This window comes from Sebastes umbrosus, chromosome 11, assembly GCF_015220745.1.
Source record: "Sebastes umbrosus isolate fSebUmb1 chromosome 11, fSebUmb1.pri, whole genome shotgun sequence".
NCBI lineage: Eukaryota > Metazoa > Chordata > Actinopteri > Perciformes > Sebastidae > Sebastes > Sebastes umbrosus.
This window is the reverse complement of record NC_051279.1, coordinates 10,793,042-10,819,837: the sequence shown is the minus strand read 5'-3', so window position 1 is coordinate 10,819,837 and position 26,796 is coordinate 10,793,042. Positions and strand designations below refer to the sequence as shown.

Below are 26,796 nucleotides of genomic sequence, written 5' to 3'. Positions count from 1 at the left end.
ATGTCAACGCATGATAACCAGTTAATGTATTTTTAATTAGTGCGTGCTTTTCTTTTCTCCTGTTGATTCCTATTCACAAACCTAACACTGCGTGCATTTAATTCCTCCTCCAGCGGCCTCTTGATTAACAGTTAGCTTCCATTATGCTTTTGAGAACACGCGGAGTGACCGAGCGGGGATGCAGCCGTTAGATTAAAAGTTGAGTGGGTGAGCTCACTGGCTCGCCTCGCGCACCATTCAAAATGAGGTCTCAGCGAATCATTTTACAATTTAATAAGCTAATAAACGTGATATGGCGAGTAGTTTCAAGTGCCCTTGGGGGGTCAAGGCACAGTTTACAATCCCATTTAAGAGCTTGTTCTATTACCATGCTGACAAAGGCTTGGTCAGGCTCGCAGAGGGAGATGACTGTGTTTTGATACGGCAGATCTTCTACTTCAAAGGTCACGCTCAACACAGAGGGGTCAGCCTGAACCACACTTATTGCATTCTTCAAGACGACTCCCTGGAGTCATATTGTAGGGTGTTTGACAGCCGCCGTATTAACACCTTAAGGGAAAAGACCATCGAGTAAAGTTGAAATACCTCCGTACTCTCATACAAGAAAAGGCCAGACACCTAACCTGTTCAGAGATTGACATATAACCCTCCGAGACCCACAATAGTCCAGTTTCTGTCTTTTTTAGGGGGGTACAGGGGGTCTTTAGGGGGAGATAGCAGGTCAACAGTAGATGCCACATAAAAGTGGTTCAAATAAATTGTGAAAGTGTATTTAAGGGCTTAGATTATGATAGTATATGATGGCCATTCCCATGCTCTATTATGTCTCATAAGGTGTGGCAGCAATTTTTGGGTAGATTCCATTTGTTACACAGATTTGGTGCTAAATTTAATCATTTTTTACCACTCGAGAATTGATAAAAATTAACAAAAATCCCTCCAAAATACCACATTAAGACACCAAGTCCTTGAGGAACACCATAGAAAAAGCCATTCTGTGCTTTGGTGACCTTTGACATTTGGAGATTACTGCAAGAATTGCATTTTTCTGCGATTCGATGGCGAGCACTTCTGTTCAGGAAACTGCTCAGAAACCCCCTTATTGTCAATATACCCAGGAAAGCCATCCATCCTGTGAATGCCCTAGGTCTCTAGTTTGTGGTTGTAAAGTTTCATGAGGCTGTGGATTATCCTAGAGGTCACCACAGGTCATTTTATACAGTGAGGTGAAATTACAAAAAATGGTCTCACTACAATGAAATGGCTACTATGGGGACTAACGTGCTCATTGCATCCACAAGGGTCTCAGCTTTGCAGCCATACATTATGTATTTCCAGGACTGTTTAGGGACCCCTGAGTGCAGAAATATTCAAATACACCATTGTAGAATAGGTGAATGATCCCGCTACAGCCAACAAGTCGGTCGTGATCGCGAGTCTCAGGGGGTTAATTGCTTCAAATTGAGGTGTAATGACTATAAACTATCACGAATATATAGACGTACATTTTTTTTGTTGTTGAACTATTCAACTGTTTTCTTTCGAGAAAGCTCTGACTAAACACCCCACTTTTCTTCCCATAACTGGGCCCCATCAGTCATGGGTTTCTTCCTGGAAAAAGGTTTCACAAATTCAAAACAAGGATGTTGCTGCTGTTGTTGCTGCTGTTGCTGCTGCTTGGCTAACACACACACACACGCACACACGCACGCACGCACGCACGCACACACACGTCTTCCAATCTGAGCTGCTTTGAGCCACACTGTTTCATCTAGTGCTATCAGGGCTGATGAGAGCCTCTCGTCTTTCTGGGTCTGCCGCAGCTGCTGTGTGGTGAGTGGCAAGCCTCTCCGATGGCTCTCCTTTATCTTCACATCAAGCGATTAGGCGCTCCTTTCATTTTGATACTTGTGCCAGATTGAAAAGGGAAACTTCACAAAACTTTTTTTCAGAATGACACAGGTTCAGGCTGGAGTCGCATCCTGATCCAATTTACGGACCGCTCAACTTAATTTCATTGACAACACTTACTTAATCGGATTTATGTATTTTTTTGGGCCGCTCTGTGTTGTATGTGTGCCATTTATCATCCTTTGTAGTTTCTTGTCTTATAATGCCAGAACATTTTTAACAAACATGAAACACTACGGATATATAGAGGATCTTCAAATAGTTAGGATTTAAAGAAGTAGATAAGATAACGCTTTTAAAGTAAAGATACTTGAAGTTTAATGCTCAAAAGATGTCAAACTTATTAAAGAGTTTTAAGATAAAAACATATAGTAATGTTTTGAGCTTTATTTTTATGCAAACTTACAGCTGTTTTGTTATTGTGGGATTCTTCCAAATGGCAAATGTATCACTATGGAAGTAACGTTAGTGTGTTAAGATATAGAAAACATATTCATGCTCTGGTCATCCATTAAAAAAGAGGATGTGAAAAGATTGCTTTCCTCCTTTTTAGGTTTTTGAACTTTACAACTGCTGACACAAAATGTCACTATGTCTGATTTTGAAGGAACTGTTCTATGGTCAATAAGTGTCTAATCTAGGGCTGTCAAAGTTACGCAAAATCGTTTTAACGCCACTAATTTCTTTAACGCATTAACGCAACTTGCGTTTTTTAGGTTGTAGCGAGATCAGTTTTAAAGCTAGAGTGAAGATATTGTCATTATATGAAACTAGAAAAACCTAAGGAATCAAATGTTGCCAACCATGTCTTGTCACAAAGAAGGCTAAATAACGCTCCAAACTTACACTATATTTTCCCCCAAAGTGACATCTTTAAATTCCTTGTTTTGTTTACAAACAGTCCAGATATATTAAATTAACAAATACTTTATAGTTTCACATTTGAGAAACAGGAACCAGCAAACATTTAGCCTTTTTTTTCTTGATAAATCACTGAAATAATCAATTGATCTTACAAAAATAATCATGTTTTCATATGTATATATTGCGAAATATATTGTGAAATCGTTTAAAAAACACATTTTGAACAGAATAAAAAATGTGCAATTAATTTGCGATTAATCGCAATTAACTATTGACAATCATGTGATTGATCGCAATTAAATATTTTAATCGATTGACAGCCCTAGGTTAAATACTAAAAAATTTGCTTTCTTTTTACACTACACTTTTTAGATCCCTTATTTGAAGCACAATACTAAGTGTGAGAAATAAGACCAAAAAGGGGAAATAGTGGCTTGTTTGTCATTGCACTGTGTCAAGGATATTGCCAAATCCTGAAAGTAGGTGTTTTGTAACCTCCAACAGCAACGGGAAAGGAAACATATGGTGGCTTTAACAAAATGTACCTCTCTACACATAGTGACATGACTCACTGAGACACACAAACTTATCCAGATAACATATTTTCATCGTTACATTAGGAACAAAATTGTCCAACACACCAAAAATAGCCAGTTTTGTCTCGTATCAAATTGTGCTTGTTGACAAAATACACTCTAAAATTTAATAGCTTCTCTCCCTCTCTCTCTCTCCCTTCCTTTTGTCAGAGCCACAGGCAATTACCTATTAGTAGTAAGCAGAAATTCTAAGACGGAAAGCGAGAAATGGAGGCCTTTATGCACGCCGCTGATAAGAAATAGGGAGAAATTCCATTTCTCTCACATCGCTTTAACGCAGAATTCTCCAAATAGTGTGCTTTTGTGAGCTGAAGGCGGCGATCTGACTGTGAGTTTGAGTGATAGTCACAAATTATTAAAGTAATACCTCCTCATATAATTTGACAGTCTAGACAACATTTCTGCCCAAACGTAGAGAGTCGGAAGTGAGATTAATGGAAATCTAATAACAAATCATCTCAATTAGTTCTGTTCACCTTTAAAGAATAAGTTGAATTGAACTCTCTGACGTCTGTTGACAACGAACATGTAGACATCGTCAACACAACTTCAGATTTCTCAGCAGAGTCAGTCAGAGAGACCGAGACCGAGTGTTACAAGACAACAGGAAGTTTCTCAACGCTGTTTCTGAATCACTTACTGGCTCTGTGTGTTTACATGTATGTGCGTGTGAACCGTATCTCTGGTGGAGAAATCAATAAGGGTTATCTCACAGTCAGATAACACAGGAGAGCTTTCCTCCCTGCTTAGCTCCTAGTAACATACAAGTACTGTTATCAGTTACAATTACTAGTAATACTAAATAAGTAATTGCAAGTTTGATCCACTGCAGTGAAAGAAAAGTATAATTTGAAAAACTAATGGATTGTACCTGTTTCTATACATGAAATGGCACATAAAATGTTGGAAATGACACATTTCACCAGCTATACTTGCTTGTATGCTGTTAACGTAGATAGATTTTGACGTCATTTGGAGCCAGAAGTAGTAATCGAGGGGTGGAGCCGCGGTATCGAGGTCCCGCCAACACACCCGCCTGAACCAATCACGAGCCAAGTACGGCCGCAGCTTATCAGCGAGAGAGAATCACAGCTGTCAGTCATGACATCTCTGGCCCTTTTTTTTGCATCAAGTAACTTCATTAAAACCTAACTTATCAGTAAAAATGAGCACTTGAACAATGACAGAAACCATCTTTGGGAAAAATGTATTTGATGTTTGCTTTGATTTTTATTTTGGCCCATGTCTCATCCGCTAACATGGAGAGGGCGGGCTTTATGACCTATACTGCAGCCAGCCACCAGGGAGCGATTGAGATGTTTTGGCTTCCCTTTTGGAGAGCTGTCATGTCGTCCACCTTTATATACAGTCTTAATCAGCTGCAAGATTATTTTCATAATGGAGTAATGTGATGACTACATTTTCTATTAACCGTTAAGGTCCTTAAAAATGTCAGAAAATGATTAAAAATGCTTATCACAATTTCTTAGAGCCCAAAGTGACATCTTTAAATTGCTTGTTTTTTTTACAAACAGTCCAAATATATATAAACTTTTAGTGTTTTTGCTTGATAAATCTCTGAAACAGTTGACCTTACAAAAAAATCATGTGTTCATATGTATATATTGTGAAATATATTGTGAAATCGTCTAAAAACCACACGTCGGTATGTGTGGCTCATGACGGGAACAGCTGTTTGCATGTGATAAACCAAATGTGCCCATGTGAATATATGTGGTACATGTCTCACATGTGATATTACAAGTCATATCTTTGTTTTCACATGAATTCAGTGTGAAATGGTGTTTCACGTATGATAAATTAACTGATAAATGAATACATTATATATACATTTTTGTCAGCTTTCTGTCAATCAACCAACTAATTCATCTAAACAATTGAACTACTTGTTTCCTCATTATTCCAGACGAATAACTGCGTTCTCTTTCCTCCCACACAGACACAGAAATGCTGTGAAGGCATGTCTGTGCGTCGTTGGTGTTTCTTCGTAACCCGGCAGACAGAGTTCAGTTGAATTTTAACGTTTCATGGTATTGTTATGGTGAGTATTTCAAAAACACACTCCTCAAAATTCATTTCAACTTCATAACACCTGCGCTTGAAGTCGAGGTCCCAACTGATTCTCGAATTTAAGAAGCAGGTTGTTAACATAATGTCATAAGTAATATGATGGAGAGTTGCTTCCATCTGCCTAGCTTACAAGCTCCCATCTTCTGTTCATTATATATGACCAATCAGCTATGTAGAGCATGCCCAACAAGGCTGGTTACCTTCTAACAACTGGCAATTACTATATTTGTATCCCTCTAATAGAGTGGAATAACAGGAGAGATACAGCTTACTAATTTATTCTGTCTACAGATCATTAGGGGCCGGGCAGCAGCTCTGCTGTGATAAACATGCTTCAACCTGGCAGGAATTATGAAGTCCATCACTCTGTTTTTCCCAAAAACTGTAAAACTAATTAAACCTCCTAATCTCCTCCCACATTTTTGCGCCATTGACATCAAACTTGATTGTCCTCCACAAACGATCCAGCCAAATTTTTGAATTATCGAAAATTGTCCCCCTACAAAACAGAACTGTACACAGCTACTGCAAATTCTCGCTAACTAAATTTCCAATATTCATGAAAATAAGTGACACCTTTTTTAGGTCACGGTAGATGTAGTGTGGTAGATTTCAGAATTGTATCTCAAAAGCTGTATTTTTGACAATGTGAACCATTGCAGTCAGTGGAAATGAAGCATTTTTAAACACCAGTTTGTAACTTATGGAGCAATCAATCTTTATAAAAAAAAAAATTACAGACATCTCTGTTGTCTAGATGAAGTACGCAAGTTCTCAGAATTTTTGACACTACTTTGAAATCTGGCTTTACATGCAACCCTGGTGATTGCCTAAGTCATAGAGTGAAGTGGTAGTGACATGCTCTTGGTGTCTGAGGTCGTGAGCTCAAGACCTGGTTGAGGCAGCACGAATATGCTAAAGGCTTAAAGCTTCAATGATGGTGGACCATCCTGTATTTTTCTTTTCTCTTCTTCCTCTTCCTTTTTTCATCTTCCTCCTTCTTTCTCCTCTAAGTGCCCGGCCCCGACCCACAACTACACAGCAGCTTTAATTTCGATTTCATTTTGTAACAGCTTGAAAGTCGCATCCTTTGTGTAATAATTTTACATAAATGTGGACTTAAGCTGTGTGGCATGTGCAATGTGTTTGTTCTGCAAACACCTCACACAGGCAGCCCTGCAGCTTCCTCTCTACTAGGAAGCAGTGGATGCATTATCTAGCTGTTTGAAACATAATGCATTATGGAGATCACACTCTTGCTCACATTACCCTGCCATACGAAACACTTGAAACGCCACGTTGATGATGTCTTTTGAAGCGACAGACGCTATCGCTCTCAATACCTCGCTCGCACAATGCACCGTGTCGCTTCTCGGAAGGAACGGCCATTCAAAATACTGTTTAGATAGGGCATGGAAGTTTGTAATTTAAGAATAATGCATTTCATTTTGGCTGCCTAACAGGTTTTATCATCATGATATCAACATGGGTGTCAGTGATTGTCATGCTGGTGGCGTTAGTGAATGGAGCGAGAAATGGTGAGTGCTGCTCTCAGAATGAAATAGCAAATCTAAATGGAAATACCTAACCAGCAGTTAACAGTTGTTATTACATCTTTCCTTCCTTTGCCTCTGAGATGCTGTCCAAAACTAAATACAAAGCTGTGCATTTACAGTTAAGATTCTCTTCAACGTGCCTCATCTAAATTAATGTTCTCATTTCTTAGAGGATGACATACAGCCGTGTGCAAAGGTCCAGACGTCTAGCTCAGTGGTGCCGTTGGGGTCACCTGTCAAAGCCACCTGTGTCATCAGAGACGGCTGCCCTCTGGTCATTGGACGAGCTGTTCACATAGAGTGGCGCCTCGGAGATCGCTTTCTCCCCAGCAGCCCCGTGGCCAATGAGAGCGACAGGGTTTCCGAGGTTGTTATACCGAGCTTCAATCACACCAGGGAGATCCTCACCTGCTGCGTCCAGGGCTCTCCTCTTCAAGTAGTAGCAGGAGTGGAGATCAGAGCTGGATGTGAGAAAGATTTCAACTTTTTTTGCATGTTTGTTCACTAATAATCAAATTAATGTGCCTATACTGCTTGTTCATGTTTCACCAGTGAAAGCCAGAAAAAAATGGGAATGTTTGGTAAATTAAGTAAGCAAGGGGAACTTTTAATGTGTTGGGTTGAGCTCAGCATAAAAAATAAAAGTAAAACTTCAACACTGACCACTTTAATTAACTTAAAAGTATCTTTTTTTTTTTTTGTCCACCCATCTAAGAGATCTGACACATTTTAATGGATCTGTAGGTGGATAGATATTATACAACAGCTGCACTTTTTTTTTTATTTGGATTACTTCTAAACTTCCTTTGCCCAAAAACTACAAGTTGTAATCGTAAACATACCAAAAAATGCATGAAATCAGCAGATGTTTAGGTTTTAGTTTTATTACATTTATTGTACAAAAACGATTAATCACATGCAAAAAAAAGAAGATGCTTTGCAACAGATTTGGCTACAAGCATCCTTCCATCTGCAGTACAAACACAGTACAATAAATACAAATAAAAAATACAATAAAAACTAAATACATCCTGTGTGCAGTATAGATAGTCATTCACACTTGATTTCCTGATGCATAGATCCTCCTGGTCCAGTGTAACTTTAATTTGTAACCGTTATCTTTAACTTCCTGTAATAACTTCATAAAAACTCCCTCTTCACCTTGTTTTTTTCATCTATAGATCCACCAGAAGCACCACAAAACCTCAGCTGCCAGACAAACCTCACCACCAACACCTTGACCTGTAGCTGGGACCCTGGGCAGCTGGAGACCCACCTGCACACAAAGTACACCGTCCACACCGAGATAAGGTAATATTCTGCCTGTAAATGCCATCTACCAGGAAATACACTGGAGCAGTTAACAGAAAGCAAACATAATTTTGGTGTCAGGCGTCATTTACAAAATATGCCTGTGAGTTTGCACAACTGTGTTTCCCACGTTATAATTTCCAAGTTTTAGGGATCCAAGCGAGAAACGCACTTATGAGCTGCCACCAGGAGTCCACAGTTATACCATCCCTCGCGTTGACTTTTACTTGTTCGTCGATATGGAAATATATGTGAAGGCGGTGAATGAACTCGGAGAAGCAACCTCAGCAACTATCAAGTTGGAACCCATCAGTGCAGGTGAGAGATATAGAAAATATGCATCTATTGAAAAAAAAAATATATTTGATTGTTTCTATTGTGGGCAAGCAGTTACCTCCATCAAAATGTAATTTATCGGCCATTATCTTTGATAAAATTATTATATTGCCCTGAACAATCCTTAAAGGGACTATTTGTAACTTTGTACGCGCATAAATGTAGCGGGTCGTCACACATGCGCGCTCGCATATGCACGTTCGCGTGTAGCCGCTGTACCCTCCTCCTCTGCCTGCTCGCCTTCACTCAGACAGCTCAGCTCGCTCCACCTCTAGACGTGAACGCGCGTTCACTACACACTGCAGAAGAGTTAGTTTAGCTCTGAGAATATCTAGTGAATGTACAGGGGACGTTTGTGCAGAAATAACTGCTGCAGCTCCTCCAGACCAACAGAGGTTTTCCGTGTCTTGTGAAGTGACGGAGCTCTACAGAGATTTACGTAGGCTTCTCGTTACCGACCGGGTGCCGGTGTCTCCTCTGCTCTCTCCGGCTGCGGGCGGAGAGAGCAGGGAGACACGCTGGAGAGCCCCGCTGCCTCAGCCTGCACTTAGGCAGGAAAAGCCAACACTAGGATCAGATCTAAATCATGTTCATGGAGAGACCTTCGTCTGGTCAGCTAACATTACTGCCAAGCAGCTGAAATATAGAGTGATATTGTGGTTTTAGCTGACTTGTGTCACCTCACTGTTTTGAGTGATGCTCGTTCAGGTATATTGAGAGCGAGCAAGCGCGAGCCCGACGCTGACTTTCGTTGATTTCACGGCCACATGTGTCGCTGTTAAGAAGCATTTCTGAAATTTACAAATAGTCCCTTTAAAGGGGACCTCCACGGATTTTACATATCAAAGTCTGTTTACAGGTGTTGGATAGTACTACTGCATATGTGAAAAAAAGTTGTATAAAACCTTTTATGGCTGTAGAAGGAGCTGTGCAAAGTCTGATAAATGCCCTCAAGTGAAGTGTCTCTTGAGTCCGCGGTTGAGATGCATTATGGGTAATGTAGGCACCAGGTTTTGACGTTGAAGAAGGATGCATGGAATAAAAAAATCAATCTCTCTGGTTCTGCTGCATCAGTTTTTATCCTCTTTTTTAAACCATTGTGAACCTGACAGTGTTATAGAACAAAATTCAACTCCTCTATTTCTTTTTCATAGTCTAATGTAGCTCATGGATGTATGAAGGGAACTGGATACAGGCTCCAGTTCATTCCTATGAAAGTTACTCAGTGGCGCATGAAGCCAAAATGTCTCGCTGCCAGGTGATAAAGTAATCGGATCTTCCGTCGATCATCCGCATTCATCGAGCCCATAGAGCAGGCGCAGTAGCGTTTCCTTTAACTCCGCCTCCCAGCCATCGGTCTGGGGCTCATTCACATGAACGACAGCACAAAATAATTCTGGAGGCGGCTTTTAGAGCATTTTACAACTGTTACTACCTAATGATTTAAATAAAGGCTATTCAAGTGTTCATACTGGGAAGTTTATTTACCTCAAAAAAAAATTATCCGCTGATTTACAGACGTCTAAGTCTATGGGTAAAAGTGTTTTTGGACCCAATGGCAGCACGTGACGGACATGGAAGCTGTAGTACCGCTGTTTGGCCACGACAAAAGTTTGCTTCAAAGCCTCGTGCTCTTCCAGGGGGCTTGGTGTAGCCCCAGTCTGTGTCTCTTATGTATTGACATCACCAAGCATCAAGACTCTATTTTTTAAGTAAATACTCTCAGTCTTTGAAAAATCCAGAAGGTCGTTTAACAACACTTACTGATGTTTTGAAGGTATTTCCAGAATCCTCATCTTTCTACCCATCTGGATGAAAAAATATTCCGTGCACCGCAAAATAAAAAAAAGTTTTTAACCCGTTTCATAGCATATATTTTTTTCTATCCAGGTAGGATAGGATCTCCAAGCCCCTTTTGTATGACAAAGGAAAAATATAACATGTTATTTTAAATGAAAAAGATGATGCTTAGCTGTGTGAATGATGATTAAAACTATTGTGAACTTTTTCTGCACAGATTAGAAAACCTAAAAGAATTGTGAGGAAAAATATAAATTACATCTAAATTACATCAGAGCTTTTGCTTTGTTGACCATTTTGTTTCAGCTAAGTTTGATCCACCATCGATCGTGAAGGTTCAAGCGGTGCCTAAAAAGTATGGCTGCCTAAATCTGAGCTGGGCGTTATTTCTGCAGCAGCAATGGCTGAGTGGCCGGAGCCTAAACCTGGAAATCCGACTTAAAACTGCTGACAGCAGCGAATGGAGTGAACAACCAGTAAGTAAAATTCATTCCAGTGTCTATATAATCTGAAACGTAACTTCATCATCTGATACAGTGGCTAGTAGTATAACCTGCTTAAAGTTCATAATGTGCGAGCCTGGAGTCATATTTGTATGTGCTCTGGGACTAAATTAGATCACGGTGGGCCGGGTTAGACCAGTGAACCAGTGCCGTCTCCTGAATGGGACTCAGTATCTGGCCCAGATAAGAGTCAGATATCAAGTCCAGAGCCCCTGGAGTGAATGGAGCAGCAGCCAGTCTGGAGTCACCTTGGAGAGCGGTAGGGCTCAGATCAATTCAGGGTGACACAATCAGTCACTCGAACATATTCCAATCTATTGCCTTTTCTTCCATTTCCTGGTCTTTTCAATATATGCTAATGCCATGTTCTACATCTCCCATTGCTTTGCTCTATAGCACAGGCTGAATTGATGTATTGAGTTGTGCCGCACACTCTGGCAGTGAATCCATAGACCTGTCTTATGTTCGGAAAGTTTTAGTTTTTAAAGAGTGAGAAGGCTTTTGACGAGCCGCTAAACTGACAGCCGTCTCTTTCTTCTCAGCTCCCACTGGACTCCTAGACTGGTGGATGAAGATATCAGAGGATAACACGCCCAAACAACGCAACATACATTTGTTCTGGAAGGTACACACATCACACATCACATGTTGCTCGACACCTGTCACAGACATGATGTATTTTTCTGTTGAGTGTGTGAGGTCTGCCTTTAAAATGCCCTCTCACTTTTTCCTCTGTTTTAGCCGTCAAAACAATTCCGAGCCAACGGCCAAAATGTGTCATACGTTGTCTCCGTGAAAAACCTGCCAGGTGGAAATAGAAAGGTGTGCTCTATAAAGGGGAATGACTGTACTTTCCAGCTTCCCAGGAGAGTAAAGAAAGTGTACCTGAGTGCTGTAAATGCAGCAGGGAAATCCTCCCCCACTGAAGTCCGGATTTACCTACCAAAAGGTAAAAGTGACAGCTTTAGGGACCAGACAGACAAAGCTGACATCAAAGAACTAGCGGCATCAAAGGCCGACTGTCACGTCGTCTCACGTTGCCTTTGTCTTGGCCGAAAAGTTGCATTTTAACACACTGCAAAGACTACAGCCGACGGACAGTTAGCACGTACGTTCTGCACCCGTGTGAGAGGAAATAACTCTCCACACCGGCAGACGCGGTAGTCTGTATTCGTCTTTCAAAAAGGGAAACCGGAAAACCGAGGACTGCAATCAGCATGCCGAATCGGCCGAAAAGCCTCTTACACGGGCAGACTAGAGCCCAAAGGTGCAGGACACAGAAAAAGCTAGGCCGACAGACACTCACCAATGGCCCCAAACGGTCTGACGGCTGACCGTCGGCTTGGTGTGTCAGGGCCTGAATCGGCGGCGGCGCCCTTCGCTGAGAGAAATCACTGATTGGCTGTTCAGCTTAAGCGAATCAGTGCACGGGAAGAGAAACAGAAGTGAGGAAAGCAAGCCAATGAGTAAAGTCAAGAGGAAAAACACAGACAGTTCTTTTCATTTTTCATCTTCATCTCATCTGATCATTCCAATACACGGATATTTTCACATCGACATGGCCGTCTGGGGTGAAGCTAAGTGGTGTGAAAATGGTCAACAAACGCTGCTTTATTTCATGTACATGTCATAACAACGGCTTGTATATCCGCCATCCTCGGTCTTCTGGTTTCCCTTTTTGAATGATGAATACAGACTGCCACGACCTGCTGGTGTGGAGAGTTACTTCCTCTCACGTAGGAGCAGAGCGTACGTGCGTTTGTCCGAGTGCAACTTGTCAGCCAAAACAAAGGCGACGTGAGGCGACTCAACAGTCGGCCTTCGTCGCCGGTATTTCTCTGATGTCAGGTTGGTGTGTCCCCAGCTTTAAACCTGCTTAAACTGGTTTAGAAAATGGCTCAAATATGATAAAGTTGAATACATGTTTTCCCACAGTGTATATAATGTGTTTTGTGTTTTGTGTCTGTAGCTCATACAGCGATATCAGACGTCACAGTCATTCCTCATGATGACAGATCTCTGTTGGTCCAGTGGAGAAGCCTGGTTTCTTCCAATCTCACTGGTTTTGTGGTGGAATGGAGACCTTTGTTACAAACAGACCTCTCTTTCACCCAGTTTGAAATAACTGACAGAGACCAGACACGCCTTCTTATAACAGGTATGTTTTATAGTATTGGTATTGCAGGTTTTAGGATCCATGTCCTTCTTATTTTCCTCACCTTTTATTTGGTTTTCCCCAATCTAGAGTTCATCCTTTACCCCGAGAATACACTCTTACACAAGGTCTTCTTTTTCCTGTGCACGGCCTGCCTGTACACACTGTTGGGAGCTTATGGGCACTGATACACTCTAACCTCTTGACTCTCATCAATAGGCAGCTTTGAGCCCTACAAGCCCTATGGGATCTCTGTGTATCCGAGGTTTAAGGATGGGATAGGCCTTCCTCAGACTGTTAATGCCTACTCGAGACAAAAGGGTAAGTCACCAAAGACACAAGGAGGATCACACAAAGAGCAGGCAAGGGTGTGGGAGTCAGGCTGCCTCAACTTTGAAGAAGTGAGAGAAGAGTTGCCACATGAGTAAAAAAGGAGAAAATTGTGCAATCTATCAGAAACAGCTGATACATGATGAAATAATGCCCTCTTGTGGATAGAAATGTGCAATTATTTTTGCTGGCCTGAGCATAATCACTCTTTTATTTCCTTTTAAAGCTCCATCCATGGTTCCAAAAATACAAATTAAAAAGGTCTGGCAGTCACATATTGAGTTTACCTGGGATGAAATACCATTAGACCAAAGGAACGGGATTATCCAGAGCTACAAAGTCTTCTACTGGGATAAGAAGGGACCCGTTAACGGTAGGTTAAAGACCTTAATCTTACTGCTCTAAAACATTTCCTCATGTACTTGATGCTATCTGATGTCTGACTCTTCTTTCAGTTGGGAATGCTGTCCTGGGAGAGAGGAGGGTGGTCCTGAAAGACCTCAACACTGTGTCTCAGTATGAGGCTTTCATGATGGTTAGCACGTCTGGTGGGAGCCTGAACGGGTCAACGCTTCATTTTGAAACGGAGTCCTTCGGTTGGTATAATTATGTGGCAGTGGCCTTCTGGAAACATGACAGAGAGAACGACAGAGTGCGTATTCCCACAGTAGCAGATATTTCATTCATTATGTGTATTTCTCTCCTCTCAGACGTGGTTTTTGTCGTGATGATTGTAACTGTGTCTGGTGTTGGAGTGTCATTGCTGATTGTCTTCATGACTTGTTTCTCCATCAACAAAAGGTGAGATCATCGCCACGCTGTCTTAAGCTGTGAAGCTGTGATGAAATTTATTCTCTAAACATTTGTCTTTCTTTTGCAGGCTGAAGGTGCGTTTTTGGCCAGCTGTTCCAGATCCGGCTAATAGCAGCATCAAGAGATGGTCATCAGAATCAACACAGGTGAAGAAAAATAACCTGTGCAGCATGAAATGCTTTTATGCATTAACCCACTTTAGGTTAAAGCAACAATAATCAATATTTTATATTATGAATTGGATTATTGTTGTATTAATGACTACGTGCAATGTGAAAGGGATCGCTCAAAGTGATGAACCCACTCTCCAGTTCCCCTGAGATGTACGGCACGTTTTAGCATCTTTCAGCTCATTGTTTTGGTTTTACAACAATTTTATTGGTTTTAAATATCTGCATTAGAAATTATTAATAACAACAACAATAATAACAACATTCAAAACAAAACATGAATTGAAAAAATCTAATAATAATAATAATAATAATAATAATAATAATAATAATAATAAATACCCCAAAATAAAAACACTTTTGGCGACCCCCACCCCCAAATAGATCACAATTTAATACACTAAGGGATGTGTTATGATACAATTAATTTACATAAATTCTTGGATTTTACTTCAGCCTCCTGTCCAGGATAAGATAGTTTCCTCTTTAGCACTATGCATCCTAGCTACTGAATGTTCCATCCATACTTACAACATCAAGATAAATAGATAGCCACTGGGATTTTGTAAGAGTATGTGGAGGACTCCATGGCAATGCCAGCATCTTTTTGAGGCTGTTAGGCCGGCTAGTAAGATATGCTTTTGATGTTGTGATAGATTTAACAAGGACAAATCATTCAAGAGCAATAGAGTAGGGGTGCATGACGCTACGTAATTCAAGACATTTGTCAAAAAGTAGCATACCATTTTCCAAAAGATGATACATCCTTACAAAATCAAAACATGTTATATGATAAATCCTCTGAACTCTACCTGCTCAGCACCAAACAGAGGACAGACAGACAATGTTAGCTGATAGCTGATGAACATAGTAGAGCATTTAGCAGCTAAAGAGACAGATATTTCCCTCAGGAGTCGCTGACCAAAGCAGAGCTAAAAGAAGAGGGAATGTTTGACTTGGATATTGGACTCACCGCTAACACATTAACTTTATATGTCAGTGTAGTGTTTACAGCTTGTTCCACAGCCCCCAAGTGGTAAAGCCACTAATGCTGCTTTCCGATTGATATACTATAGGCCTTTTCATTGCCAGTCTGTTGCTAGGGCAACAGCTTTGGTCCAAGTTTACTTCCCGACAGCTACTGCATTAACAAACATTGAAACAGGAAATACAAATACATTATTTTCCTTTTGCAGGATTCCCATCTTCCCTGGGACAACGAGGAGCCCGATCCAATGTACCTGTCCCACCTGAGCTTCCTGGACCTCCCTGTGAGACTAGGTAAAGAGGACATTGACCCCTGGTTAAGCAGTGCAGAGGACACCAGCGACCCGGGAGAGTACATCTGCGGTTCACCGTTCATCCCCGGCTACTCTGGTTCAAACAGCGACTCTGTTCCTTACGCTACCGTGATCTTCTCTGGTCCATGCAGCAGCCCTACGCCTAAAGACCCTCACGTCTACCTGCGGTCTGAGTCCACACAGCCCCTCTTGGAGTCCGAAGAGTCCTTCAGTCCAAAGTGCTACCAGAATATGGCAACTGATGGGATGTCAAGTGAGCAATGTTTCTTTGGACCGTGCCATGATGATTGTGCACCTGAAGAAAGTGTGGACCCAGGCGTTCTGTGGGACGACTTTCCTTTCCTACGAGCGTTATCCTTGAATAATACTCAAAATGACTAAAAGTACTTTGCTGATTATAAGAGTAGCTACTTTGCAAGATGTTTATGTAGATCTGAGTTTGTAATGAGCCAGTTGTGATACGTTGATTCAGCAGAGCACACAGCTGTAAATGTATGCCAGATTTAATGCTAAAATCACTTTGATATGTAATGATTATGATGTACTTACTTTGTCTGTACCACACTTTGTAGATATGTCACCTCTTTCGAAAATAAACTTTTTTACCGAAGAAAATGTACTTTTATGACTTTTTTATTATTTACTCCAAATTTTCAGTGTAACCCAAACTGCTTTATAGATATTTAGTTGTGTAAGATGGAGGTAATGGATATTAAACTGAAAAAGTGGTTAAAATTCATTGGATTAGAAGCTAAGAAGCAAGATTTATTAAACATCTCCCATTCATTCTATTGTATTTTTATTTCATTCGGCTCCTCTGTCCTCTTCCACTCGTTTTTGTAGGATTATTAATGTAAAACATGAGCTACCACTGCAATTTTGGTATAGCATTTTGCCATAATTATATATTTAATCAAGTCATTGTTATTGTAAGTTATCAAATCATTACAGTTATATTATTATATACTGGTATATAATATTTAGAATAATTTACTTATTGCTATTTAGTTGTTTTTCATACTAAAAACACATCTTACTCATCCTGTCCCCAAGCCACTCTTCACAAACCCTTCTCAAATACAGAAAATAGAATGATTTAGTTATTTAGCAAACCACCTTTAATGCTTAAAGAAAGCAGCAGCGGAACAAAGCCTCCCAAACTCGGTTATCTTTTGTTTTTCATGACAAAAAACTAAATTAGAATAATTATAATAGTATAGTAATAGTATAATAGTAAGTATATAAAAAATGACTGATTTTAATTCATTAGTGGCATTATTCATTGTGTCTTATTCAGGAATGAATATTCTAACAATTCAAATAAGATCCACAAGTAACCTGCATTTTAAGAATTCTTACTCATTCAATAAAAGAATTATATATATATATATATATATATATATATATATATATATATATATAATTCTTGCTTATAAAGAATTATATATATATATATATATATAATTCTTTTTTATTTATGCATTTATTTTTTTGTTCCTTTAATTATTTTCTTCCCTCTTTTATTTTTCCACCAGTATACAATTTGTCCTATCGATGTGTTCTGGGATTGTTAGCATAAGCCTTGAAAAGAAATCCCCTAGTCGATTCTCGCTCGGCTAGTTTGGTCTAGTCAAAATGGCGAGCCTCATGTAGGTCGAGTGTGTCACAGTTTCATCATCTTTAGAGAGTTTATTTTACATCTTGTGAGATATCCTGACAAACCATGTTAACTAACATCGCTCTGCGGTCTGTTCTGAAGACGTCGGTGGGTGTTTTGAGAGAGAGCAGCTCAGCTCTGTCAGTGAAACCCTGCTGGACATCCTGCTGCTCGGCTCTACTGCAGGGACCCAGAGCCAGCTGTGGTGAGTAGAGACTGTAGTAGTAGAGAACATGAAGGTAGCTGAACACCAGATGTGTTTAAAACATAGCTGCTGGCTGATGCATTTCATCATAGCTGACTGTTTGCATTACCAAACTCTGCCCACATGTTGCACTTTTCACAAATAGAATAAAGGTTTCACAAATATGACAGTGGGTTTCCTGCTAAAATGGCAACACGATTTCCTATAACTGTGAGAGATGCAAAAAAAACACAAAGAGACACAATTCATGCACAATTTTATTATTTTTTTTATTTGCACATATATAAAACTGCAAGAACTCCAGGGGTTGCAGAGATGCTATCAAACATATTGCCAAAAACAATTCCTTATTCACCTGAAGTCCTGTTACTTAATGACAGCTCCAACCTGGACCTCTGTGTTAAGCAGAGACGTCTCTGGTTATAGCTGGCCTTACTGCTGCAAAGCGACTACTGGCTTGCAGATGGAAAGCTCCACATTCTGTCAATATACAAAGATGTCGCAGAAGTTTTTATTTAAATTATTTTTTGTTGTTGTTTGTTGTTGTTTTTCTTCTTCCTGTTTGTTTGTTTTTTTCTTTTCTTTTTCTGTAGCTGCTTGCCAATTTTGTTTTGATTAGTATATGGACATTTGTGATTATATTATTTTACTCTATTGGTGATCTATCAATTTGTAACCCTACCCTATATAATTATGCTTAAATACCAATAAAAAATGTATCACAAAAAAAACAAAAAAACTTCACAAAATCCAGTAAATCAAAAAAAAAAACAAGAAATATGTCAGGAGAGGTTAAGAGGCCTTACAGGCTTATACAAAGGACCTCCCCCCAACCCCAGGAGAAAAAAAAACAATAACAAAAAAGGAAGAAAGATCTAAACTAACATAGTTTTAGAAATACAACAAAAGTTAAACAACAACAAAAGAAGTACACAAAATGTGCAAATAAAACCTAACTAAACAGTGGGAAACAATCCAATAAAATACATACAAAAAACAGTACAGAAGAAAAGAAAATTACATCTCAATAGCTAGCTTACAAAATGACATTACTGTACTGGTCCGGTGCTGGTCCAGTAGGGCTGTTGTCTTGTCAAGAATCTGGCGTTACGATACTTATCATGATACAGGGGTCACAATTAAATATATTGTGATTGTTTTATTGTTTTTTTTTGTTATTATTGTTTATTTATTTTGGCCAATTCAAGACTACAACATAACAAAAAAAATGAACAATATAAAGTGCAGGAAGAGGCAAAAAGCCCACTGGGCTTATCTGAAGCCTCCACCCAGAGACAAGATTAATATAAAGAAATAATATGGCTACATAATAGTGATAAAAAACAATTAGGACAAGATGTATATAATAACAAAACAGTAAATATATTTAAAAAAAAGACGTGTGTGTGTGTGTGTGTGTGTGTGTGTGTGTGTGTGTGTGTGTTGCGTGGAAGTGTATGGTTAGTGTTTGTGAGGAGGATATTTATTTAAATATTTATAAAGACTTCTGGGTAATTGTAACCAAACAACATTGTGAGTGGGAAAAAAAATATAAAAACAGATACATGGGAAACATGGGGAAAAGCCATTACAAAACAGCAATTAAATGACCCTTTAAGCGACTTTTGAAACATTTGACGGATGAACAGTTTATTGATAGATGTGAAAAGCTACTCCATAATTTACTTCCCCTAAATCTTATCGAAAATTGACCTCTACTGGTGAGACATTCAGGAGGATGAAGATCTAGAGACTGACGGGTTGAGTAAGAATGGACCTGAGAATTTGTTTTAAAATAGGTCTTGAACTGCTCAGAAATATTCCCACCAAAAAGTATCTTATAAATAAAAACACATATTTGAAAAATACTGATATCATAAATAGTAAGAATCTGGAGTTTCTGAAATAGAGGAGCAGTGGAGATGTGTGACTCTGATCAAGTTGCAGTCCTGTAAGCAAGACGATATGTTCTGTTTTTTTAAATCTAATTTTAGAAACTGTTATTATAAAGAACACGCTGCCATATGCATAAAATCTGAGTAAAAAAAAAATTTTTTTATGCAATCAGAACAGTGAGATCTGCATTTGCATTTATCACAGTTACTGTAACATCCAACATTACAGCACTACTTTGAGAGGGCACATACACTGAAAGGGCATAATGTCTTTGCCAATGAATTAAAGTATTGATTGAGTAAATCTTTGCATATAAACTGTTAATTAAAAATCGATAGTGTTTTTGAGAATCGATACAACATAATATCGCAATAGTCTATTTTTTCTATATTTTCTTACACAGTTCAGCTTCTGCCCGGGAGGCTGCAGTGTGATCCGTTTTGTTCACAGGGTCACTGCCTGTCAGCTCTCCATCACAGCCCTGCATGGCTGTCAAGAAAAGAAACTCCCAAACCGTTCCTACTTATCTAACCTCCACCAGGCCCTGCTCGTTTTACACTTCAACATTATATGTATATGTGCTTGCTCAAAATACAAAAAGTGCAATAACATATACATGTCTGTATTTGAGCAGGTTGTATAAAACGTTTCTGTACATAACCATCTGCTGCACATATTTTCAATTCCAATTCCATATTTATTTTTGTTCTATTTTTCTCTGCACTATTTGGATCCTGCTTCCCGTTAACACAACAGATCACCTGTACATAGACATTGCATATTGTTGTCTGTCTTGTCTGTTTCTCTCGCTGTCATTGTGCGTCTTTCTGACAGTGATGTAAACTTGGATCAAACTCCTTGAATTGGCAAACATACATGGGCTACCAATAAAGCTGATTCTGATACAACAGCAGTTTGTTAGTTCCAACAGTTAGCATTGCTAATGTTGGTAATCTTCTGAACCTAACAGTTATGTGCAGGTAAACATTAAAACAGAGTTTGGAGAGGTTAGCTCGGTAAAGTCATGCACACAACAAGACCACAAACACACTTAAAAGTTTGAAAAGACAAATAAACTTTGTCAATCATGCAGAATGCATTGACGGCCACATATTGAAACTAACCAACAGGCTTAGGAAGGACATTTTATTATTTTCAATAAGTTGCTGAATCATGCAAAACTCAATATGGACCCATCTCTGTAGCAGGCTTGCAGGTTTGTTATTTAGAACTTCGCTTAGTGTTTATCTGCTCAATCTGATGCACCATCTTGCTTCATCATGTTCTTATCAACAGCATCTAGAGCAGCTATACTTTCATTTCCCCCACAAGTCTAATAGAATTTGATTACTGGTTTTCACGCTTTTGCATCCTCATTTCAGCTCGCTGAGAGTCACAGCTGCACCAAACCAAACCTCCAACAGACCTGCATAACAACAAATCGGCATCTTCTTGCAGACCACTTCTCTCTTTAACTTGATGACAAACACAGGGAAATCATGAATCACATGTCAATAGATAAATAGTTAGTCATAATTCATTTGACTCTGGGTTAATAATGATTTGATGAAATGAAATCACTGACAATATCATAGGAAATAAAAAAAGTAGCTTGACTCGCAAATGAGTTTTCTTGCAACTCGACACTTTTACCGCCTATAAAACTCTCTGTAAATTGTACTAATGGGCAGAGAGCACTGAGAACAGCTGCTGTGCATCAACATGTTACCGAAGCATCAGTGTTTGGAGGAAATTACATACTTTGGTGTTTTGATGATAAAGGTATTGAAAACCACTTTACGTGCGTAGTTGTGTTTTATCTGGGGTGACGGACGGACAGCAGTGTCATACAGATTAATCTCGGTTTGTGCTCTTCAAATCGTGCATCTTAAACTTGTGGAGCTGTTGCATCATCATCATCCTGTAACTTTCCTCTTGCAGAAGAACAGAGTAGGTTTTCGTCCTTAAACTATTGGCTCAAAAGCCAAAGTTTGAAGTGGGAACCAAATGTCAGATATCTTCAACAGAGATAAACAAAACATTCATTTTGGACCCTCCAAAATTTTTAAAATTAATTCACAATCATAATTTTTTTTTTTTTTTTCAGGTAAAGCCATACTTTTGCTCAGCACCTTTTTTTTTTTTAAGATTCCTCTACATTAAGCAGTGACGCTTTGGTTTTCTTTGAATATGAAGCTGTATTTTTTTTATTTTAAAGCCTATCATCAGACCACGTTACTATGTTCAAATGATGACACTCCAGCTTTTGTGCTACTTATTATGTGTCTTTGTGCGCAAGAGATTTCCTTCTAGAAGTCTTGACCTACAAACCAGCTTTGTGAACGTCACAACATGCGTTTTTGCTGAAAACTGACGCAGCTGTCTTGATTCAGTTCTTTGAGGTTTTCTTATATTTCACAGTCAGCTCTGACTGTGCAACCACTGATCCTTTGCTGAGTTGTGTGTCTGGCAAATGTCATGTTTTCCTTTTGTTTCGCCATATAGCAAGTTTTGTTATTGATTCACCTATTTCTTCAGGCCCCAACTGTTGGGCCTCTTCTGAGCTCAAATTAGCTCTGATCACTTTGTGTAAGTTGGTGTTTTCATCATTTCCTCCACTCTCTCTGTCTCTCTCCTCAGGTGCAGGGAGCTTTGTTGTTCTTCCACCAGTGAGACATTATGCTCGGGCAGCAAAGAAAAAGACGACGGGTACGAGGCTGCGTTGTCATCTCACCATATTTTGACATGTTGAAATGCTCGCTTTTCATCCAAACGTTTTGTTTCTTCCAGGCCCCGAGAGCCAGCTCAGTGATCTTCCTCCAACAATGCTGAAGATGGATTATACAGCCGTGCCCCTCGCTCAGACGTAAACATACATTTATACCGTACCTTACATGGAATGAGGAAACAATTCATTATAAATCTGCATTCATATATTCATTGTTATTATATCTCTTCTAACACTGGTGCATTTTCTGTTAATAGGACTGATGATATTGTCAAAAGACTTCTGTCATTGGAGTTGGCGAGTCACGTGAGTTCTCGTGTCCCTTTAGATCGCCTCGTCATGTTTTGATCTGCTTTCTTGTTTTGCAATATTTTTGATGATAATGTTTACGTTTCTCGAAACGCCACTTTCATAAAGTAGAGTCATAAACAAACAGGTAGTTTAAATACTTTTGTGTTCATGTCTTCAGAGTGAAAAGCTACAGCTGAAACAGGAACAGCTGATTGCTAAAGTCCAGAGGGATGAGGATGATCGCAACTCAGTGGAAGTCCGGGGTGAGTTTCGTTTTTTCAGTGTTGTACATATAGTGGGGCGGCATAGCTCAACATATCATAGCTAGGGCTGTCAGTGGATTCAATTATTTAATCGTGATTAATCGCATCATTGTTCATCGTGATTAACCGCAAATCATTCACACATATTTTACCTGTTCAAAATGAACCTTAAAGGGAGATTTGTCAAGTGTTTAATACTCTTATCAACATGGGATTTCGGCAAATATGCATTCTTTATGGAAATGTATGTATAGATTTATTATTTGAAATCAATTACCAACACAAAACAATGACAAATATTGTCCAGAAACCCTCACAGGTACTGCATTTAGCATAAAAAACAAGCCCAACAGTCAACAACAGCTGTCAGTGTGTCAGTGTTTTCACTTTAACTTGTATGTAAATAATATTTGTTGTTCTGAAAACATGGAAATAGCAGCTTTGGGGTGGCCAAAGTGTTCTATGCTAGTAACCGCTCAGAATGCCAGTATGCAATGGCCCAATATCTAGATTTATTTCTGAATAAATGAAACTCTATATTATGTACCAAATATGGCGCTTTTATCACAAAATAAAAATAGGTTTGCTATGCCGCCCCACTAATAGTGTTTTCACTGAAATACAAACATGGTGTATTTTAACTGTACGTTGATTCAGTCCTCCCTTTTAATGTTTTTTTCCTTCAGTGGCTGTTTTCACTGCAAAAATCCGAAACTATCAGGAGCACTTGCAAAAACATCCCAAGGTGAGTGAAGGAGTAGAATCTGCATAATTTTTCTCCCACGCAACAGCAAGGCTTGTTCTGTGGACAGGTTTTTATACAGATCTTAGATGACGTATCGTATCATAGGTTTCCTGACGTGCACCACTAAAGCTTTCATGTATGAATACGTCTCTTCACGTTTCCTATCTGCCTTCCTCTGGTGTGAAGCTTGGTGTGCTACAGGATATCCTGTTTACTCCTCCGCATCAAATACGAACATGCCTAGCAAGGTCATGGTTGGAAATTTCCATGTTACATCATACGTTAAACATTGGTTGGTGAAATTGACACACATATGGAAAAGAGGTTGTAAATGTTGAACTGTTGCATTTGTATTTACCGTAAGTAAAAAAATAAGCTGACGAGTGTATAAACTGGGTTTTAATTGATGTCTCCATTTGAGCCTGTTTGAATCACATTTGTTGTCCAACACCCCATTCTTGTATGTTCTCCAGGACAAAGCTAACAAGAGGCGGATGCTCATGTCCATTGACCGAAGGAAAAAGCTTTTAAAAAACCTGAGGTTGGTTAACTACGACTCCTTTGAGAAAGTGTGCGAGCAGCTGGGCATCACCTATACTTTCCCTCCAGAGTACTACAGACGGGCCACTCGCCGCTGGCTGGCCAAGAAGGCCTTCTGCATTAAGGTAGCAAACAAATGACCCCTTTATTCTGTTTACATCTATATTTTTGATCTATGATATACATTTTTTTTTAATTTGCAGTGTATAATAATGGTATCAATTGGAGCTTAATATTTAAAAAGACCTTTAATGGATAGTTCAGGTGTTTAGACGTCAGGTTGTATGTGGTACGTCCCCGGTTTGGAGAAGCAGACAGGAGTTACCATATGGAAACAAAGCAATCTAAGTAGTTTACCTTGTAAAGCAAAGTAGCGTTAAGTGTATGCTATATTTAGAATATTTCCACTGATGTATCTTGCTGCCAGACAGCCCTTTCCGACAGGGAACTGAAGCCGCTGTATCCATCTATGCTCTAGCCAAAGCCACCAAACTCCATTGAAAAAAAAACTGTAATTTAATCTCACAGAACACGGGGGTTGCTGGTTTACCGCTGCCTCGATCAGTCAGGCTTTTATTGCTTTTATTGTGTCTTTAGTCAGTTTGGATTCACCAAAGTCACACAATAGCACAAACAAACTAACCGATCGAGGCAGTGTATTACCAAATCTACTGTTGGTAATACACTGACTATGGATAAGTACTTTAAACAGCCCCACTTCAAAACACCCCCCACACACCAAAAACTACCTCTTTAATCCCTTAACGAGACTTTCTTTCCACATTAGTGAAACAATAAGTGCATATTGTGTCTGTGAACATTGCTCAAGCTTTCTGTGGGTTGATGCATACACTCTTCTCACTTACTAACACGTTGAAGGTGTTGTTTTGTGACACCACTAACACTTTGGTCATGTGTGTCTCTTCACAGGTCTTCAAGGAAGTGCAGAAGCAGAAAGCAGAGCAGAAGCTGAATATGAAGCAAAGTTTAGCCTCCACGGACGCCGACGCAGCCAAGACAAAAGCTGTTTAGACTCACTAAAAGACAATATACTGTATATTACAACAATGGATTCTAAATGCAGAAGCTTTACTTTTACATCTTATGTGTATATGTGGCATGTGGATAAATTGCTCCCTTTTTCATGTGTTATCATCACACAATGTTCTTTTGCTTTCAAGTTGATGTCAGAAATAAAAAGTTGTATTCAAATGTCCTTCGGAAATGTATTTGTACTGAAATATAAAACTCAATTAGATGTGTCTTAGATTAGATTAGATGTATCTATGCAAAACAACTGAGACGGCCACTGATCTCACTTTTGCAAGGTATTAAGTGAAGCAGGGAACTCATTAACCAGATGATTATGAAAAAACATTTTTTTTACTGTATTTTCCACCACAGGCTGCAACTCAACACTGAATTGCAGAAAACTAACGTTGCGCTGCTCTCTTTAAATTGAACATGTCCACTGACACATGACATCAGAACTGGTATTTTTCCATCCGCTGTTAAAGACAAAATCATTATCAAAGTAATAAAGCACTTGAATATGTCTCCAACAATCAATCACTATATTAGTAGTTCTCAGTGTTTCAGTACTGGTTTGACATTTTTCTGCAGGCCATGTACAGAATTTTATGAGTTTGCATTATACTAGCACCCTTCAGTATCTTTAAGAGCATATTCTGATATTACAGTATGATTCACCTTTTTAAACACTGATTGACTTGAAGTCACATGTTTGCAGAGAAAAGGCTTAAAAATAGCCATAACACAGGAACTAGGAACATTAACTGTACCACCTGTACAATATGATGAATCCACTACAACATTGTTGCAGAAAGTAAGACATTTGAGGAGCTTATAATGTTACATTTTTGTTGACTGCCAGAAAGGTGTTGATGAAATTAGTATTTTTGGGGGCTGTATAAGTTGATATGCTGCATTATATTGCAACATGTCTCATATAGGATCTCATAGGATCTTACTGTATAATGTGATCCAGTACAACACCTCACACTTGGTGATTGTTGGAAAGAGTAATTACGACGGTTTAGGTGAGTTTTATTTTGTTTCTGTCCAGTTTGAATGAAGTGTTTTTTGCGCTCCGCTGCGTACAGCTTATCTCAACATAAACAAAAATACACGTGGATGATGGCGCAAGCTGCATGGAGAGGGGGTGGCAATCGTACTCGGGCAGTTTGGCGGAGATCTGCGCTCTCCGAGTGCCATTCTAGTTGTTTATGTTGAGATCAGCTGTATGTAGCGGAGCAGCGTAAAACACTTCATTCAAACTGGACAGAAACAAAGTAAAACTCTCCTAAACCATCGTCGTTACTCTTTTTATCAATCACCAAGTGTGCTTTGGTCGAACACAACTGTAATTTCACTGAGTGTAATGTGAAAAAACACAGAATCTACAGGTGTCTGCCCCCTCCCTCCGCCCCTCCGCTCTGTCTCTTTCACTCTGTCTGCAGGCAGAAGGAAAGAGGCAGGGTGACGCGTCATGAACGTGTCATCATTTCCACTGTGCATGTCTTAAAACCTGTGGTGTTAATGTTCAGGCTGAGCAGAGTTATAAAAAAAATTCCCGAAGACGGATCATGATCCGGATCGCCACCAAAATCTAATGGATTCTTTATTGTGCCACACCCCACCCCTCAAAAACAATTTCATTCAAATCCATCGCGAACTTTTGGAGAAATCCACCAAACGGTCAAACCAACAAACC

General features: G+C 39.4%; 2 protein-coding genes across 3 annotated transcripts; both read left to right on the top strand.

The window, feature by feature from the left end:
• The first annotated feature begins 1,655 nt into the window (after window positions 1-1,655).
• On the top strand, window positions 1,656-16,356 carry csf3r (colony stimulating factor 3 receptor (granulocyte)). 2 transcript variants are annotated; one of them, XM_037785629.1, is made up of 17 exons: window positions 1,656-1,833; window positions 5,338-5,433; window positions 6,926-7,000; window positions 7,189-7,485; window positions 8,200-8,329; window positions 8,475-8,647; window positions 10,772-10,941; window positions 11,083-11,227; window positions 11,511-11,593; window positions 11,710-11,917; window positions 12,938-13,126; window positions 13,343-13,444; window positions 13,680-13,826; window positions 13,909-14,049; window positions 14,164-14,254; window positions 14,334-14,412; window positions 15,633-16,356. In XM_037785629.1, the coding sequence occupies exons 3-17, from the start codon at window positions 6,937-6,939 to the stop codon at window positions 16,116-16,118; spliced, it is 2,505 nt and encodes an 834-aa protein (XP_037641557.1). In that variant the 5' UTR covers window positions 1,656-1,833; window positions 5,338-5,433; window positions 6,926-6,936; the 3' UTR covers window positions 16,119-16,356. The 2 variants fall into 2 exon arrangements, with proteins under 2 accessions (XP_037641557.1, XP_037641558.1); XM_037785630.1 differs by having other exon boundaries at window positions 1,699-1,833; window positions 5,332-5,433.
• Window positions 16,357-17,338: 982 nt separating this feature from the next.
• On the top strand, window positions 17,339-25,278 carry mrps15 (mitochondrial ribosomal protein S15). The gene is made up of 8 exons (XM_037785672.1): window positions 17,339-17,599; window positions 22,136-22,204; window positions 22,286-22,361; window positions 22,481-22,529; window positions 22,693-22,777; window positions 23,464-23,522; window positions 23,996-24,187; window positions 24,993-25,278. The coding sequence occupies exons 1-8, from the start codon at window positions 17,461-17,463 to the stop codon at window positions 25,092-25,094; spliced, it is 771 nt and encodes a 256-aa protein (XP_037641600.1). The 5' UTR covers window positions 17,339-17,460; the 3' UTR covers window positions 25,095-25,278.
• The last annotated feature ends 1,518 nt before the right edge of the window (window positions 25,279-26,796 follow it).